Source organism: Octodon degus, unplaced genomic scaffold (assembly GCF_000260255.1).
Source record: "Octodon degus isolate 3935 unplaced genomic scaffold, OctDeg1.0 scaffold00058, whole genome shotgun sequence".
NCBI classification, from domain to species: Eukaryota; Metazoa; Chordata; class Mammalia; order Rodentia; family Octodontidae; genus Octodon; species Octodon degus.
Genome location: NW_004524634.1, coordinates 938,509 through 956,732, shown reverse-complemented (window position 1 = coordinate 956,732; position 18,224 = coordinate 938,509). Strand labels below are relative to the sequence as shown.

General features: G+C 43.6%; 1 protein-coding gene across 1 annotated transcript in view; it reads right to left on the bottom strand.

Moving 5' to 3' along the window:
• Anxa4 (annexin A4) overlaps positions 1–18,224 on the bottom strand; it is a 63,351-nt gene that overhangs the window by 2,339 nt on the left and 42,788 nt on the right. The window contains exons 4-12 of the mRNA XM_023718399.1: positions 17,264–17,358; positions 13,291–13,404; positions 11,912–12,002; positions 10,273–10,352; positions 8,336–8,392; positions 6,479–6,572; positions 3,393–3,488; positions 2,373–2,431; positions 1,091–1,213 (exon numbers count right to left, since the gene is read on the bottom strand). Of these exons, the coding sequence (XP_023574167.1) occupies positions 1,091–1,213; positions 2,373–2,431; positions 3,393–3,488; positions 6,479–6,572; positions 8,336–8,392; positions 10,273–10,352; positions 11,912–12,002; positions 13,291–13,404; positions 17,264–17,358 (809 nt within the window). The remainder of the gene's footprint in view (positions 1–1,090; positions 1,214–2,372; positions 2,432–3,392; positions 3,489–6,478; positions 6,573–8,335; positions 8,393–10,272; positions 10,353–11,911; positions 12,003–13,290; positions 13,405–17,263; positions 17,359–18,224) is intronic.

The window sequence follows — 18,224 nt, the reverse complement described above, 5'->3', positions numbered from 1 at the left end:
TCAGGCCCCTGCGCTTGCCAGGGAAGCGCTTATTCCACTGAGCCATCTCTTCGGCCTTAAATTCTTATCTTTCATCACTTTTCTGTTTACCAATGTTATCCTTCTATGCTGTTTCTTTGGGCAATTCTTATTGAATAGGCAATGTAGTCTTTATTTTCAGAATATTTAACTTATAAATCAAAACTTGATGTAAAGCTTATTGTGCAGACAACGCCAGCTTCCAAAGAAATTGGTCTCAGTTTTACACTTACAAGACTGTCCTGGCTTCCCCAAGAAGCAAAATCTACTAATGAAGGGTTTTGAGAATGTGAACCATTTCTCGTCCCTCTTGTGGCATTTTAGGATTCCTCAGTGTCTGGTCCCGGGTAAAGAATAGCAATTCAGGAAAACTAAAATGTTTTCCCATATTTCTAGCAGATATCAGCTGGCACTACACAGGATTTTGAATTCAGTTTATTCTTTCCTCATTATAGGTAGATACTTAATTTTTTATTTTTTATTTTTTTTTGTATTTTAGGGAAGGGTCTGCAGAGTGTTCAGGGTCTCACTACTAGATCGGACTCATAGTGATCCGCCTGTTTACAGCCTCCCAAGAGCTGGGATTACAGGTGCATGCCACCATGCCCAATCTCAATTGCAGTCTCAGGGCACCCCGGGGGTGGGGCTGACACCGCAGGGCCGGGGATCAAACCCACGGCCTCTGCCTGCAGGCACTTTAATCTACTGCGCTATTTGGCCGGCCCTTACTTAATCATTATGTTATGATTAGATTATGATATTTCATTTACCTCATTATAGGTAGACAAGAAAACTATGCTCTTAAAAGGATTCATTAGAATGTGATGTTTCACTGTTTCGAATAAAAAATGATATAGTCATTGTTTTTGGGAAAGCAAACATTTCCAGTTTATAATCTGCCACAGATGTAAAGATCTGTGTGGAAGCAGAGAGATTGGAAATACTCGACATACAGGACTATCTTTCTGGGGGTGACAGACACCAGGCAGGAAGGGACCAGACATGCGACATGCTGAGCCCCAGTTTTCATTGGTGCTTCCCCCCAGGTGGTGGCAAGGCTGCTGTGACCCACCTTGATGAAAGAGTACAGCGACTTTCCGTAAAGCCTCTTGAAGTTTTCCCGGATATCCAGCATGTCAATCTCCGCTCGCGAGACCATCACTCTGATGAGGGTGCTGTCGTCGGTGCCCAAGCCCTGAGGAGGAAACACGATCCCTGGGTAAGGCAGGCTGCTGTACCTCGGAGTGCTCTGGCTCAGCGTAGTAGGGCAGGATGCAGCAGAGCTCTCCTGATGGTGTCTCTCCCCTCCCCCAGCCTCAGGCCCGAGGAACGTCCTGCTCTGTACCGTGGGATTCCACGCTCTGCTCTGCGTAGCTCACCTCTCTAACCCCTTACGTGCTCAAGAGAGGACGCCGCTGCGTTCTAGAGACGTGTTTGGTGCTTCCCACCTTGCCAGCCTCACCCTCTTCCGTGTAAAGCTTCCCTGAAGCCCTGTCTCAAATATACCAGCTTTCTGCTTATGTTTTGCTTTTGCTGCTGGGACTGAAAAAAAGGCCTCACCATGTACCCTTCCGCTGGGTTATACCTCCAGTCTCTGGATTTTTTTTTTTTTTTTAGTATATTCTTTTGGACCCCCTCTCCCCAGCCAGGAAACAAATATTGAAGACATAAACCCTTTCCTTGGATCCTCAACTACTCTTACATTCTAGCTTTCTGGCATTAGAACTTGCTTGTTTTCCCTAGAAGGCTAGGTGTTCTTCGAGAACAAGAGCTGCATTTTGATCTTTCCCATGTCTCTCATGGTTCCTCTGCATGGGGGCTTGCAGGACAGATTCAAGGAAGAGATGGGCTCTTGGTTAGACGGCCAGGGCTTGTGTCCTTGGGCCTCTATTTCTCATTGAGGACCTTGGGCAAATTAGATATATGCTCCATGCCTCAGTCTCTGCATCCGCAAAATGAGGATTCATTGGCCAGCATAAATGATACTATCTGCCTCATAGAACTGTTTTAAGGATAAAATTAACTTTTTTTTTTTTGTACCGGGGATTGAACTCAAGACTCTGCGCTTGCCAGGCAAGCACTTATTCCACTGAGCTATCTCCCCGGTCCCTCGAAATTAAAACATTTGAAAACAAGGCTGCAATAAAGCTCACTCAGTATAAAGATCCTGAGTTCAATCCCCAGTATGGCAAAAAATAAAAATTAACTAAGTATTATTAGCAGCACTCAGTAAAATAAATAGTGAAGCAAATTGGATATTTCAGCTGAAATCGGGGTGGGGGATATAAGCAAACTAAGAAGGTAGATATAGATGAACCAAAGACATTCAGATGCTAAAAAAAGAAGCTATTTACCTTCATGGATTTATAAAGCCTTTCAGCAAAATATGCAGATCTGTTCCTCGTGCACTTTACTGTCACAGAAAAAAAAAGATTACAGGAAAGACCAATGAGAAAAGTGACATTTACTCTACAAAATATTAAGGAAAAAACAAAGTATTAAGAACATCTCTTAGGCCATGGAGCTAGCTCCGTGGTCTAAGCGCCTGCCTAGGCAAGCGCAAGGACCAGTGTTTGGTTCCTGGTACTACATGCCGTGCCAGCCCCATCCCTGGGTACGCCAAGCTGGCCACCAAGACCGGGAGTGGTGGCGCACGCCTGTCATCCCAGCTCTGGGGAGGCTGAAACAGGAGGATCACTACAAGTCTGAGCTGCATAGTGAGACCCTATACCAAATACATAATAGTAAAAAAAATTTCTTGATTGTTTTGCCAGAGAAATTTTAGCCATACTATATTTATGAGCATGAGCTCTATACTGTAGGCATTTTCTCAGATGGAGCGCATTCTTAATTTATCATGTTCCTACAGAAATATGTACAAAGGTTGTACATACAGCAAATGGAGACGTACAATTTCACAATGATTACTATGTCTGTGATGAGAGCTGGTTATTAGCTGTAACCAGTGAGACTCGCAAGATGCAGCCAGTATGTAGCATTAGCTTTCTCATGAGATTTACACGCATAAAAGATATAAAAAATAAGGTGCAACAGCAATCAAGTTGTGTACAATATTTCTTGCTTAGAAGTCTGGAACATGAGCCAGGCAGGGGGCATGTGCCTCTAGGTCCCAGCTACCTGGGAGGCTGCAGGAGGAGGGGTCCTGGAGGCCACAAGTTCAAGCGAGAGCAGCCTGGGGAACACAGACCTCATCTGAAAATCCACCACTATCAGAAAACCTGGAATGTATCACAAGTGATTGAAACAGCTCTACTCTCTGAAAGTCAGAATTCTAGGCCCCTCCGTAACAAACTGATAGAAAGAAGGAAAACCAATAGATATTTGTTCCCTCTCCCCATTTCCTACCAGCTTACCTATAGCCAGCAGAGCATCTTCAAAGCTACCAGATGTTTCAGATTTGATACTCTGTTCAATATCCTTCTTTGATATCCTTTTGTATTCATCAAACACTAAAAACAATAACAAAATGGCATTATCAAGAATATAAAAGACAAAACTAACATTTATGGATAAAGTGAGTACCTTTTTACTGCTTCACACTGTTCTTTGGCATTTGTTCGTTTGTTTTATTTATTTATTTATTTATTTTTCTTTTTCTATGTTTAGGACAGGGTCTACAGGGTATACAAGGTCTCACTACGTAGATTGGACACATAGTGATTCTCCTGTTTTCAGCCTCCCAAGTGCTGGGATTAGAGGCACGCGCCACCACGCCCAGTCTCAATCGCTGTCTCAGTGCGCCCCAGCGGCGGGGCTGGCACAGCACTCTGGGAATCAAACCTCGGCCGCTGCGTCTGCCTAAGCAGGTGCTTTAGTCTGCTGAGCTATCAGGCCAGCCTTGTTCTTTGGCATATTTCAAGAGTGAGGTAGCTAGCAATGTGGCTGAGATATGGAAGAATATTATGGCCCAGTAGAATGAACCTGAGGCAAGGAGGAAAGAGAACTGTGATTCTCAAAAGACGTCACCAGGTAAGTCCCTTCCCGTATCTGGGATGCTGCTTCCTCACAAATAAAATGGAGACATCCTCTGGACTTGCTTGCTTTTCTCCTTGTTCCCTTAGTAAGCACAATGTGTCATTTTGCAGTTTTGGCCTCAGCGGTTACCATATGTTCAGCTTCGTTTTGGCTCATCAAAACTAAAGCAATTCAGCCTGAGTCACATTTGATAATAGCTGCTTTGCATCTTTTAGTAGACTTCAAAGTAATTAAATTTCTGTTGCTTTTTTGCCAAGTATTTTTTAATGTGATGGACTATGTTCCCCTCTCTTGCTCTCTTCTTCTGGAGCATTCTTAGAGGAAATACCTGTTTTGTTTATCTCCTTACTACCTCCTCTTCTGACATGCTGTCTTGCCTCAATCAAGGCAATTCTCATAGGTGGTCCATGTAGGAACACCAGTGTCCAACAACAGACATCATGACTTCTACCAAACAAGTGAGCAGTTCACTAGGTCAGGGTTGCCTTCCTGAGAATTTTAAACTGAGCAACTCATGGGGCTGGCCCACACCATGGAGTCACCTTTACCTTCAAAGAACATAAGAATCACCTGGAACCCAGGCATGGCGGGACACACCTGTAATCCCAGCACCCAGGAGGCCGAGACAGGATGATCATTATGGGTTTGAAACCAGCCTGAGCTACATAGTGAGACCTTGTCTCAAAAACAAACAAACAGGTCAGGGAAATGGCTCAGTAGAATAAGTGCTTCCCTGGCAAGCGCAAGGGCCTGAGTTCAATCCCCAGTTCCACCAAAAAAAAAAACCCAAAACCCAACCAAACAAAAACAAATGTCACCTGGGAACCTTATCTAGTTTCTGGTGTCACTCCCAGAGATTCTTCTTTAGACAGTCTGAAGAAGGAGTACAAAATTCATTTTTGTGGTACGGACAGAACCCAGGACCTCGCCCAGGTAGGCAAATGCTCTAATATCATGCTACATACCTACTCGCCAAGTCTGCATTTTAAATGAAGACCTGACATCAGTCAGCAAGGCCTGCCGTAGAAATAAAAGCCATGCCTCCCTTCTAGGGAGATGCCCCAAACTGCTTTGGTTTCTATTCTTCTTGAAGTTATTCAGTTTTCCCTTCAATTCTATTAACCACCAGCTTTTTTATTTTCTTTCTTTTCCAATTTCATATTCCTATTTTCTTGAGTGGGAGTCAGTGTGTATTGCTTAGAATCAAATCGACACATTCTCTAAGCCTGTTTTCTCTTCTGCCATGAGCAGGGAAATAATTACTACCTCCCTGGGATACTGCAGGAAACAATGTTCATGCCATGCCTAATACCGCATCTAGAAGTGGGAAAACTATTCAAACAGTGATCAAGAATCTTTACTATCATTGTTGATTTTAAGACTCTTGTGAAATTTTCTTTATCCAAGAGTGCTTCAAATATTTGCTCTCAGTGGCTTACAAGCACTTGTTAGTGGCTTACAAGCAGATACTTTATAGCTGCCTAACTATTGACTTGTGTCCTGGATGTTGAGAATTCTTACAAATACACTAAACCAACTTCTGAGGCTGCAGTTCTGACAATGCACCACTAGGGGGAGATTGGTGTTCTCTGAAATCCGCCACAAGTTGCTGAGGGGCAGCCTGTGATGTCTACTAATAGTAGTAATCGATTTTTTTTTTTTTTTTTTTGTCTCTGTGGAATAGCTGAAATAATTACAACTTTTAAAAAGAGTTGTATGTTTCAGTTACTTTATGTTTTTAATCTAGCAAACTCATTCTTCTCAAATTTCCCATAAGGTTTGTAAATCCGTGTGTGTATAAGGATATGGTAGATTTATGAAATTGTGACGTACATCAAGACCTAAAGAGCTGTATAAAAGTTGAAATATGCTATTAAATCTTTATTTTCTTGCACAAGAAGACTATAAGCATGAAATATTCTACAATCGTAGTGTGTCCCCCCCAAAGAAGCTAAAAGCACATTACAAAGCTTAGAATGGTCAGAAGCAGACTAGAAAGACCACACATAGGAAATTAAACCTGAAATTATCCACTATTCATCTCATGCCCCCTAATCCCTGAAGAAATCGCTTCTTTTTTTTTTTTTTTAGAAATCACTTCTATTAGCTCCAGAGTTTGGATGTCAAATGAGAATAAATATTAACTAACATTTCTATTTGATTTCTTTCCTGATATACTGAAGAGTTTTTAAAAATTATAACTTAAAGCAGAAGTACTAGTCTTGCTTTAGAAGGACAAACTATGAGGGTAGGTTTTCTGTTAAGCTTTTATGAATACATGGTAGTTATTTATAATTAAATTTTCCCTTGCTCACAGTATCAGATGCATATATTTCAAGGCAAGAATCCAGGCAGTTCAGTACAGTCAGTTTTCTGCACCAAGAAAAGAGGGAAACTAATTATGGGCAATATGCTTTTCACTATCTTTAAAACAGTTTCTCTGTGAAGTAAGGCAAGGGCCTACCATGCAACAGGTGATTTCGATTCCGGGAGCAGAGGATAGTTAGGAATTTCACCTCGTCTGTCCCCCACCTCTTCTCTCCAGCGTCATACAGGTCCTGAAGCCAACAAAGCACAAGTTTAAAACATCAAAGAGAATGTGCCAGGACTTATGCCAATATTTCTAGAACTCCAGAGAGTTGACTGGTTTAGTTTTATTTCATTGGCTGGAAAGGAAAACACACGCACACATGTGTAACAGAAGGCTTCTGACTTACACTGGGCTGCCTTCTGATTTTTTCAGCTTTACAATAGTAATAAAATGATACACGGCTAGCAGGAGCCGTACTTCAAGTTCTAAATTTTGATCTTTTCCCAGGCTGTCTTCCTGCAGTGCCATGCTTTATTGCAACACGGGAAGCACTAGGAGGACACTACTTCTAGTCAGTCCCCCAATCACGAGGATAAAACACACTACAGTGTGCTGTGTAGCTAACCAGGCTATTTAGGTTTGGTGTAAAAATGCATTTTCAAGTTAGAAGATTTTCAACTTGCAAGGGCATTATTGGGACACAATCTTACTGTAAACCAAGGGGCATCTATCACCTATCTATCGATCATCTACCTATCATCTGTCCATGTGACTGGTTGCTTTCTGAAACTCCTAATACATTGCTTCAGTTAATAAAATCCCAGCATTGGGGAGGCTGAGATAGGAGGATCACTACAAGTCTGAACTGCATAGTGAGACTTTGTATCAAAAAAAAAAAAAAAAAAGCAAGAATAAATGTCAGTTCTTCCATTTACTATCTGTCTGAACTTGACAGGGAGCTTTTCTCTGAGCCTCAGTTTCCTTGTTTGTAAAATGGGGATAGTAGTACATAATTCAGGATTATTGCAAGAATGCAATGATGCACTGAATATAAAATCTTAGGACAGTACTTGGTAGCCACTTCTATGAGTGATTATACTATCATTATATTTTATTTTATTACAGTCCTAGAGATTGAATCCAAGGGTACCCTACCACTGAGAACTTTTTATGTTTTATTTTGAGACAGAGTCTTTTTTTTTTTTTTAATTTATGTATTTGGTACAGGTCTCACTACACAGCTTGGACTCATAGCGATCCTCCTATTTTCAGCCTCCCCAGTGCTGGGATTACAGGCATACACAACCACCTCCAGACTCCGTGGCCAGCTCAGCACGCCTGGAGGTGGGGCTGGCACTGCATGTGGTACTGGGGATCAAACTCTGGTTCCTACATTTGCTTAGACAGGCGTTTAGTCCACCGAGCTATTTCATTGGCCCTTTGAGATGGAGTTTTGCCAAGTTGCCAGGCTGGCCTCAGACTTGTGATCTACCTGCCTCAGCCTCCCTAAGTAGCTGGGATTACAGGCATGTATCAGCACACATGGCTTTTGAGCTATTATTATTAATGTTATTTGGCAACCAGGATTGGTGTAAGAAAAATATCTGTGGGTGGTTTCCAGGGAAGTAATCATCTCTTGGGGTTTGGAAGTAATTTTACCCCTATGGGGTCTTACTGAATATGCTCTGTGGGGCAGAAAAAGTGCACAGCAAATAGCAAAGACAGCATCCTACTTTCAAAGCCAATTAGTGGTTCCCTGAGCTCACTGCATAGTTACCAAGAAGTATCAAGAAGTTTGAGACCCAGAAGGGTCGAGGGAATGATGTCTAGTGCTGCCCCTTGGTACCCTTGCAAGACACCTGCTCCTGAAGGTTGTCTGTGGAATCTTTTCTTTATCACACTCCAGCCTGGCCACTATGCTCTGGGGTAGGAAAGGAAGGCAGCCCGCTGACGGAGGCTGCCCGCCTAGCATGGAGAAGAAAGAGGAAAGGGAGCTGTAGCTCTACCAACCTGGGCATCCTGTTTCACGAGACCGTCGTCCAGGTAATTCCCTTGATCCCTGCCACCCTGAGGACAAGAAAAGCAAACTAAGAGCATAAAAGAGTGTCCGTGAAGATTTGGGGACACCATTAAGATGGAAGGCCTGGTCACTCAACACATGGTAATGAGATGCAATGCCACAGGGTGTGACATTGGGCCTTACGGAGCAGGACGCTAGTCCTCTGCCCGTGCTCACACTGCCACCATGGCTCTGAGCTGCGCCTGGAGGAAGCTGCCAGCACAGCGTGAGCCCACCTGTCTTTGTGCTTGTGTCTGTGCCATTGGAAGGGGAGGCAGTCGCTGCTCCTGCCCCCGCCCCTCAAGGCTGCATCTTCCCAGAAGATTCACACTTTCCAAACCCGACAGCCTACATTGATCAGCTTGAGCCAGAAAGGAGCCAGAGCCCAGGAGTGTCAAGAGAATCTGGGGCCCTGCAATGGGATTCGGGGAACCCAAGAAATCTACTCCCTGCCCAACAACTCCGATTCAGGGAGCGCAGAGGTGAGGCCCCAAAGGAACCCTAAAGAGCGACAGATCAGGCCACTTCCCTCAGCTTGCTATCTCTATTGTGTACTGCCTCAGTGTTCTGTGGTCCAGGCATGGCTCTGCAGGGTAGCAATGTGGGAGGAAAGGCGAAATGGGGAGGAAATAAGAGAAACAGGCGAGTGTTATTTAAGTAAGTGGCAGAGACGAGGGCAAGGTGAGCAGGTGAGCAGTGGAGAGCAGTGGAGACGATGTCTGGATTCTGTTCTGGATGAGGGCAAAACAGCAACAATAGTAACAGGCACCACAGGGCAGAGGACGAGCTGGCTTGGAGAAAATAGGAGTTCAGGTCAGTTTAGGAGCATTTAGGTGACTGCAGATTAGTCATAAAGAAACATCTAAAAAGCACTGAGAAACACGCCTCACGCCCAGAAAGGACATCAGGGGTAAAGCTGGGGTCATGTGGAGCGTTTTGAATATCACCTTCTATTTCTGATAGTCCTCTTCCCACCCTCACCCAGCCCTGCTTAAATTCTCCCCTGGAACCCTGAGGTAGCTTCCTGCCTGGCCTCCCTGGCCCCCAGTTCTAACCACTTGCAGTTCCAACTCTCATTGTCCTCATCATCTTCACCTCCCTGACCCACTGCTCCCAAAATTTTGGTGCATTCCTATTGCTATCCAGTTCACGTGTAAACTCCTTGTAGCATAGAGTCCTGGTCCATGCTTCCAGCTTACTTCAAAATTCCCAGTCTGGCCAAGGAGATAGCTCAGCGGCATAAGCGACTGCCTGGCAAGCACACAGTTCTGAGTTTGACCCCTGGTACCGCAAGAAAAAAAAAATTCCCATTTGCCTGTTCAGCCAAGTGTTCCCTGCACACACCCCGTGTTTCCTGCCTCCTCCCTTGTTCTCACTGTCCTTCCTGCCTGGAATGCCCCACCCACATCTGGCCTCCTTGGAATCCTACAGTTCTCCAAGCACTCTCCAACTAGCATCTCTACCATGAAGCTTTCTCTTTGTTTCTGCAACCAAAGTCTCTCCTCAAATCTTCCTTCTGCTATGTGTTCTTCTGGGCACTTAATCTTTTCAGGCCTCATAGCAACATGTGTGTCTGATATGTTCCCTTAGGACAGTATCAACCCTCAGAGCACACGAAACCCTTGTGGGTCATCTTTATAACCCCCGGTGCTCGCTGGAACAGGGATCCTAGGCCTATATTAGGGACCTGTATGAAGAAATGGGCACACATGGCTAGCCAGGGGCTCTGCAGAAGAAATAAAATAAAAACAGAGAAGCCCCAGGTCAACATCTAGGGAATGTCCATGTTTTGGGGGCTGAAGGGATGAGACAGGCTGATAGAAGAGACAGACAGCACTTCAATAAAATCCCTCCTCCCTCAGAAGCAGGGACAGAGGCAGCGACTCACAGCTGACAGAGACACTAGCACTCTCTGGAACATGAAGGAAGTGTCAGAGCAAATGTCATCTTCAAGGCTCCGTCCATATTCTAGCAAGAAAGCAAAATTAGTTACTTCAGAGTACAGAGTCCTGCTCACCTCTGTGTCACCCTCCAGTATGTTCTGTCCCTTCTCGACCCATGTGTTTGCGTAGCTGGTCACCATGAGACTTTCCCTGCACACAGTTTCCCCAAAACTGAACTCAAGAGAGTTTATCTTGTCATGATAGTGGGCACAGGAGATCCCTGTCTCTGAAGATGTGAGCCTGAGAAGACAGGGCCAGGCCCTTCCCTCTGTCCCCACTGGCCAGGCTCCACTCTAAATGGATGGATGATGTCAGGGAAGGAGACAAATGCTGGGATGCAGGTGTGGGCAGTCTCTGGAGGAGCTCCAGCCTCGAAGACCTTAGGAGAACCTTGCAAGACCCAGGAGTGGGGACAAGTGCTAAATCTAGACTGCTAAGGGCTAGAATCTCCCATCTTGAACACTGACCAGCATCTCAGACTGTATTGCTTTTTTTCTACGAAAGTAAGATATGTTCTCTCTGACTAGAGAACACTTAGGGGAAAATAAGGAAAATGAGGGGAGATAACTTTGCCTTGATCTAACCATTCAGAAATACTGACTACTGAAATAGCTGATAACATTTTGTGAATCTCTTCATTTTTCTCTAATATTTTTCTTTTTTTAAAAAGGATCCTAGTCTATTATTTTTAATTATTCTTTTTTACTTAGTTGGGGCTGCGGAGATGGCTCAGTGGAATAAGCACTTCCCTGGCAAGCGCAAGGGCCTGAGTTCAATCCCCGGTTCCGCAAAAAAAAAAAAAAAAGAAAGAAAGAAAAAAAAAATCTTTTTTACCTATATACTACACAATATAACAATAATTTTTTGCAATATGAGTTGCAAAATTGACCACTAATTCATTACCCAACCTAAGACCATTGGACCTTTTTAGCTAACATAAACAATGCCAAATAAGCACCACGGATCTAAACATTTGTATATTTTTTGTTCTATTCTTTTTTTTTAATTGAACTCAGGCCCTTGTGCTTGCCCGGGAAGCGCTTATTCCACTGAGCCATCTCCCTGGCCCCTTGTTCTATTCTTAATGTAAAAAGGGAAATACTTTTTTTTTTTTTTTAATCTTCTTCATACATATCTTCCTCTGGAAGGTTTTAAGAGAGGATTAAAGGCTATCATTTTGAGAAGGTCGGAGGACACACGGGCCATTCTTCAGGTCAAAAAGTAGATCAGAGGCAGCCCCTCCACAGCCTCCCTTGAAAAGCTAAGACTCAGGGGTCAACACCAGCATGTTGGAACAAGCGCCTTTGGTTCTTCACTTGGGTAGAAGGAACAACTTTCCTGCTTGAAGACTAATAAAAAAGTGCACTGGGCAGCCTAAGCAGAGTGGTGACTTCCCCCTAAGAAGTCTACAGAAGCTGACAGACAGACATCCGCCGAGACAGGGATCTTCCTGGTGCTTTACGGACCTGGTGCTCAGGGTCAGCGTGCCTAGGAAGACAGTCTAATCTGTGGATGACCATCCACCACTGATCTTGTTCTCAAATCATCCCAAGCCTCAGCCAAGCCACTGCACATGCTACGTACGATGCTGGTAGGTCTGCTTGATGCGCTGAAGCTCCTCGGGGGAGCGGGAGGCCAGGATCTCGATCAGGCAGCCTTCATCTGTGCCAGCTCCCTGCACAGGAAACCAGAGGAGCAGGTGTGTGAGCCAGCGTACGGAGCTGGTGTACATTTTTATGTTTTTAGGTACAACTAAAAAATTTTTTTTGGAGGGGCGGGGGAGATGGCTCAGTGGAATAAGCGTTTTCCTGGCAAGCACAAGGGTCTGAGTTCAATCCCCGGTTCCGCCCCCCCCCAAAAAAAAAATTTTTTTTAAAATATTTATTTGTGTGTGTGTGTGTGTGTGTGTGTGTGTGGCCAGCTCAGCCCACCAGGGGGCGGGGCTGACTGACATGTGGTGCTGGGGGATTGAACTGCGGTCCCTGTGCTTTGCTTAGTTTAGCTTGTTCTAAGTAGGTGCTTTAGACCACTGAGCCATCTCACCAGCCCCCAATTTTTTTTTTTAGAAGTCAAGTCTCAGATACAGAAGGAATACAGGCATGAGTATAGCCTCCTGCAGAGGACAAAGATGACCCACTGGGTCTTAGCAATAGGATTTGTCAACTTTTAAGTATCTTACCCTGAACCCAATGTTTACTATATATATTATTAGTTATAACAAACCCTTAGAGCCTGTTTAACCTGCGTTGGTTACAGTGACTGGTTCAGTACAGTTTCTGTGCTTTGGGGCTTAATTTTTCTGTGACCTTGTCTGTTTTCTTCATCCAAAGGGCAGAACCTTCTGGCAATGACCCTCGGCCTCTTGGCTTTCTCAGCGCCTAGCCCAGAGCCTTCTACAAGGTCAACTCATTACTACTATGACGGAGGAGGAAACTGTATTTATATGTTATGCCAGAGTCACTGAAAATCAGGTGACCCCACTTAGGGACCAGAGGGTTGCTTGGGGATCAACAGAGGCCTCACATGTAGGATTCTTTGTCCAGTTCTAAACTGACTGAGGATCTGGAGGCCCCACGGGGTCAGTCAGAAAGTTCCATGGCTCCAAAGTAACTACCAGCAGTAGGCTTCCAGCAGCAACCCCAAAGCACAGCTATGATCAGCCCTGCTAGGTGCAGCTCAGCAGCGGAGCCGTGCTTTGCCGCACACGCGAGGCTCTGGTCGACCACACACAGCCAGCTCGGATCCCTGCTCACTGAGCCACAGGAAGGAGCAAGGGATTCCCTAACTTACTGAAAAACAGTGTTTAAATTACAGGTGCTAGAAAGTCTCCAGGTTGTCATCGTGAGATCACAAGTGGACAACCTTTTTCCTGCACATGATGAGGAAAACCTTACTACATTACAAGCAATAACTTTGCTTTCCACCCTCGGAAGGGCTGCGAGGCGAGGCGGAGGCGCACGCACCTTCATGGCCCTTCGCAGCTCTTGCACATCGTACAGCACGATCGGCGTCATCATCCCAATGATCACCTGCTCGAAGTTGCCACTCAGTTCAGACTTCAAGTCCTCTATCAGCTCCTGCAACAAAAGAAAACAGCCCTGCTTAAGCATCTGCAATTACCCAAACGAGCCACTCTCCAAATACGGGCCAGGGATGTGTGGGGTCTCGAGGACCCTTCCGGACCATAGGTGAGGTCAGACTCTCTTCAATAGCACTGAGACACGATTCGCCTTTATACTGCCTGTCCTCTTCTCAAAAGTGCGCAGTGGAGTTTTCCTAAATTACTCAATATAGGGTTTGATCCTGGGTCCCACATACCGCACTGGCCCAGCCCACGGGCACGCTGAGCTGGCCACTGAGACCAGAAATGGTGGCATGTGCCTGTAGTCCCAGTACTGGGGAGGGTGAAAAAGACAGGATCGCTATGAGCTCGAGCTGCATAGTGAGACCCTACACCAAATACATTACAAATAAGTAAATAATTAATTATGTAAAGTTACTCACTATATCTGTATGGTTTATAACAAAGCCAAAAGGCTAGTAATTAAAATACTCCCTATATCTTTCCAACTATATTTCTGTATAAGGCCAGATTTTTTTTGTATATCTCCAAACAAAATCACATATTGCAACAAATTAAATGCAGATGCAGATATCAGAATCTAGCTATCTTCCATTAAGTCATACTCAAGAGATTTACAAAATGTGAAACAAAGCTAGCCTCATTAAATTAATTTTGGAACATATATCTAATATATTTATTTTTTTGTTTGTTTGCTTTGGCGGAACTGGGGAGTGAACTCAGATCCTTGTGTTTGCCAGTCAAGCATTTATCCTACTGAGCCATCTACCCAGCCCCCAATATATTTATTTTTAAGAAGTTAACTACATGTCTTAAAAACCTCACTTTAAAAAAAATAAAAACCTCACTCTTCATTTTTAATATTGCAAATATCAATAGATATAATTTTTAAATCTAAAATGTCCTCAATAATTTAAAACCATAAAGAGATCTGAGGTTAAAATGTTGGTAGACACAAATGTCAGTGCATTTCTTACTTAACAATATATCCTCAATATACTTCCAGGCTAATATTAACCTATGTCATTTTTTTTTTTTTTTCCGGAACCAGGGATTAAACTCAGGCCCTTGCGCTTGCCAGGGAAGCGCTTATTCTACTAAGCCATCTCCCCAGCCCCACCTATGACATTTTTAATAGCCACAGATTTGCAAATATAAATGCAATACAATTTCTTTAACCAATTTCTTATTTCTGTTTTACTACTGTTATATGTTTAAAGTGTTCAGTACTGTGTTCATGATTATTTATTAAGGCTCAGTTTCTAAAAACAAGGGTCATTATTTGGCCAAAACATCAAACTCTGAAGGCATGTATTCACATTTCCTTCTAGGACAGGTCAGAGAGCTTAAGAATCTGTTTAAGGGGTCAGGGAGATGGCTCAGTGGAATAAGTGCTTGCCTGGCAAGCACAGGGGCCTGAGTTCAATCCCCGGTTCCACACACACACAAAAAAAGAATCTGCTTAAGATTACTCAACTAATAAGGAGCTGAGTTGCTATTCAAATCTATATCTCTGCTATTTCATAAACCTTATTGAACCACACAATAGTAATCTATTATATATATATTTATGCTATATCCATGTATAGTGAATGAAAAATTTGTGAATAGATTAGAATTCAGTTGATACATTGATATTGGTTATCTTAGCAAAATACCATCATATTAGCTTAATTCTTTTTTTTTTTTTTTTTTTTTGTCTTTTTGAGATAGGGTCTTGCTATGCAGTTCAGGCTGGCCTTGAGCTCACTTTGTAGCCCAGGCTGGTTTTGATCCTCCTGTCTTAGTCTCCTGAGTGCTGGAGTTATGAGCATGTACACCATGCCTGGCTAGCTTACTTCTTAAATTCAGTGTGTGCGGCAATACCATTTAGTTCTCTAATTAACGTGTCATGTGCATTCATGTACATGGCATATATACATTAACGTTCAATTGTGGAATGAAGAAGAGTTGAAAGTATCCAGAAGACACAGGTGCTCTGATCAGATATAGGGATGTCCAGAGTTTGCATGTGGACAGTTTGGGTAGCAGCCCTCCAACAGGGTGCTTGTCTGTGAGAAGTGGCCTCTGTCTGACTAGCCATGAAGAGGCCCAAGGACAGAGATACTTGTCATAAGCCCCTCTAATCTGAGGGCTGGAGACGCTTGGTGATAAGGTTTTCCCTACCCCACACTCTCCCCAGGTCACCACTGTTTCCAGGGACATTTGTAAACAAGACAAAGGGCGTCTCCCTGCCTACCTGCCCCTCTGCCACCTTCTTTCTCCTGTTGCCCCAGACCACACACCATCTGGCTTCATCACGCCAGCTCTCAGCTCAGAGTTCTGATTAGCAATGCTGAACCTGGCTATGACCTAGACTTCTTATCTATACTAATCAGTATACCAGGGATTTGGTAAAAGGTGAAAGATTTATACAATCTGAAGAGAAACCAGAGTATATATACCAAGGATTTGGAAAAGGTGTTTATTCCTCAAGGACTAACTACGTACAGGACTGAACAGCTTGCCTGAGAGATGTGATGAAGGACATGGGAGGCCAACACACTGCAGCCCTCCGTGTTCTCAAGGCGGTCTATCATTTTTTGTTGTACTGCTGGACTACATTAAAGCATTGAATAGAAACTGTGGTAAATCCGTTCCTATGGCTATAGATTTTTTTTTTTTTAATTAGACTCAAGAGCTACTGTAATGATCAGTCAACAGAAGACATAAAAATAGTGGGTGGAGATGAGCTCGCAACTTTAACAAGAAAGAATGTCCTGATTGTTGAGGATATAATTGACACTGGCAAAACAACACAAATATTGTTTTCCTTCATCCAGCAGTATAATTCAAAGATGGTTCAGGTCACAAGCTTACTGTTAAGAAGGACCCCTGAGGTGTTGGGTTTCAAAATTCCAGTCAAGTTTGTGGTTGACTACAATGAATAATTCAAGGATTTGAATTATGTTTGTGTCACTGGTGAAACTGGAAAAGCCACATACAAAGCCCAGGATAAGAGTTCAACTTGAATGAACAAACCTTGGGAGTCCATTGATATTGCCAGCAAAATTATCAGATGTTCTAGTTGTATGGTCATCTGCTTAGCAAAGCTTTCGGCATGAACTTACTTAGAATTTTAGTGGCTTTGTACCTTAGAAACACCAGTTGCTGCATTCCTGAACCTTTTCTTTGTACTATGTGTCTATATACAGACTATCAGTTGCCATTTGGTAGATTGCCTACAAATGGGAGAGGAGGGGAATCTCATAAACTATACCAGTATTAAAGGAGAATATTGAAATTGTATCTGTAAGAAACATCTAGAGAAGAAACATAGGTTTTTAATTAGTTAGGGTTTTTTATTGTTGTTTTGTTTTTATTTTATTGAGATAGGGTTTCACTGTGTGTAGTTCAGACTGGCCTTGAACTCACTACATAGTGTAGGTGGGTTAGCCTCCACTCACAGTGATCTTCCTGCCTCAGCCTCCCAAGTACTGGGATTATAGGTATGTGCACCACCATGCCTGGCCTTTCATTGGTATTTTAATATTTTTATATGCAGGAAAGAAAAATAAGTGATTGAGTATTTTTCATTATATCACCATTTGTTTAGAAAGAAGCACTTAAGAGGTTTTGTTCAGTAGGAAAAATACCCACATTTCAGTCGTGTTGTCTCGTTTTTTCCACTAATTCAGGATTATTTCCTATTAATCTTTGTCAACAGTTTCATTTAAATGCAGATAAACAAACAGAAGACAAAAGATTTATCTTTTAAAACACAGGACTCCTTCATGCATTGTGTGGGAGAGGCCCTGCTTCCGTGCTGCCTGAGAAGTCCCTGTCCCCCACAGGGAGCGGGGGACTGCGCCTACCCTGCCGATGGTGGTTTTGTAGGCCGTCCTGATTTCCTGGCGCTGAGCCGTGTTGCGGTAGGCCAGGACCTTAATGATGGCGTCTTCATCGGTGCCTGTGGGAACAGGGGAGATGAGTGAATGTGACTGGACAGCAAGTGGGAAAATAGGTTCCCTGAGGCCATCTGCCCTGACCAAACGCTGAAATTTTGCTCAGAAAAGACAGTATCCCTATTTTACTGGAAAATACTTTGAGTCTTAGCTTGCCCTTTAAATAGTAGCAGAGTTCATTTTTTTAAAGCACCAGTTTCCCTACCTGCGAATTGTGAATGATGACAGTACTCGCCCTCACTGGGCTGTTGCTAGTGGCCCATAAAATAATTCAGAGAATTACTTAGCCCATAGCCCACCACTTACTACACATTCAATAAATGTCTGGAATCATTCTTTCATTTTTTGTATTTAGTACAAGGTCTATAGGGTCTCACTACATGGATCAGACTCGTAGTGATTCTCCTGTTTTCAGCCTCTCAAGTGCTGGGATTACGGCGTACTCCACCACACGCAGTCTCAATTGCCGGCTCAGCGCCCCCTGGGGGCGGAGCCGGCATGGCACACTGGAGATCGAACTCGGGTCGCTGTGCTCTGCCTAAACAGGCACTTTAGTCCGCTGAGCTCTCTGGCTGGCCCTTGGACTCGTTCTTTTTGCTTTCCTCTGGAATTCTTTTCATATCCTCTGGGTCTCATACCTTCTGCATATTTACCCTTTCCCTCTTTATTATTTTCTCTGAGCTTTGATGCAACTCACACACACTTTTCCTCTAACTGTCTGAGTTGGCATTTTATAGTTTAAACTGGCTGCTCAGTGTATTAAGTGAATTTTAAAATAATCATTGTGGGGCTGGGGAGATAGCTCAGTGGCATAAGTGCCTGCTTGGCAAGTACAAGGTCCTGAGTTTGATCTCTGGAATGGCAAAAAATA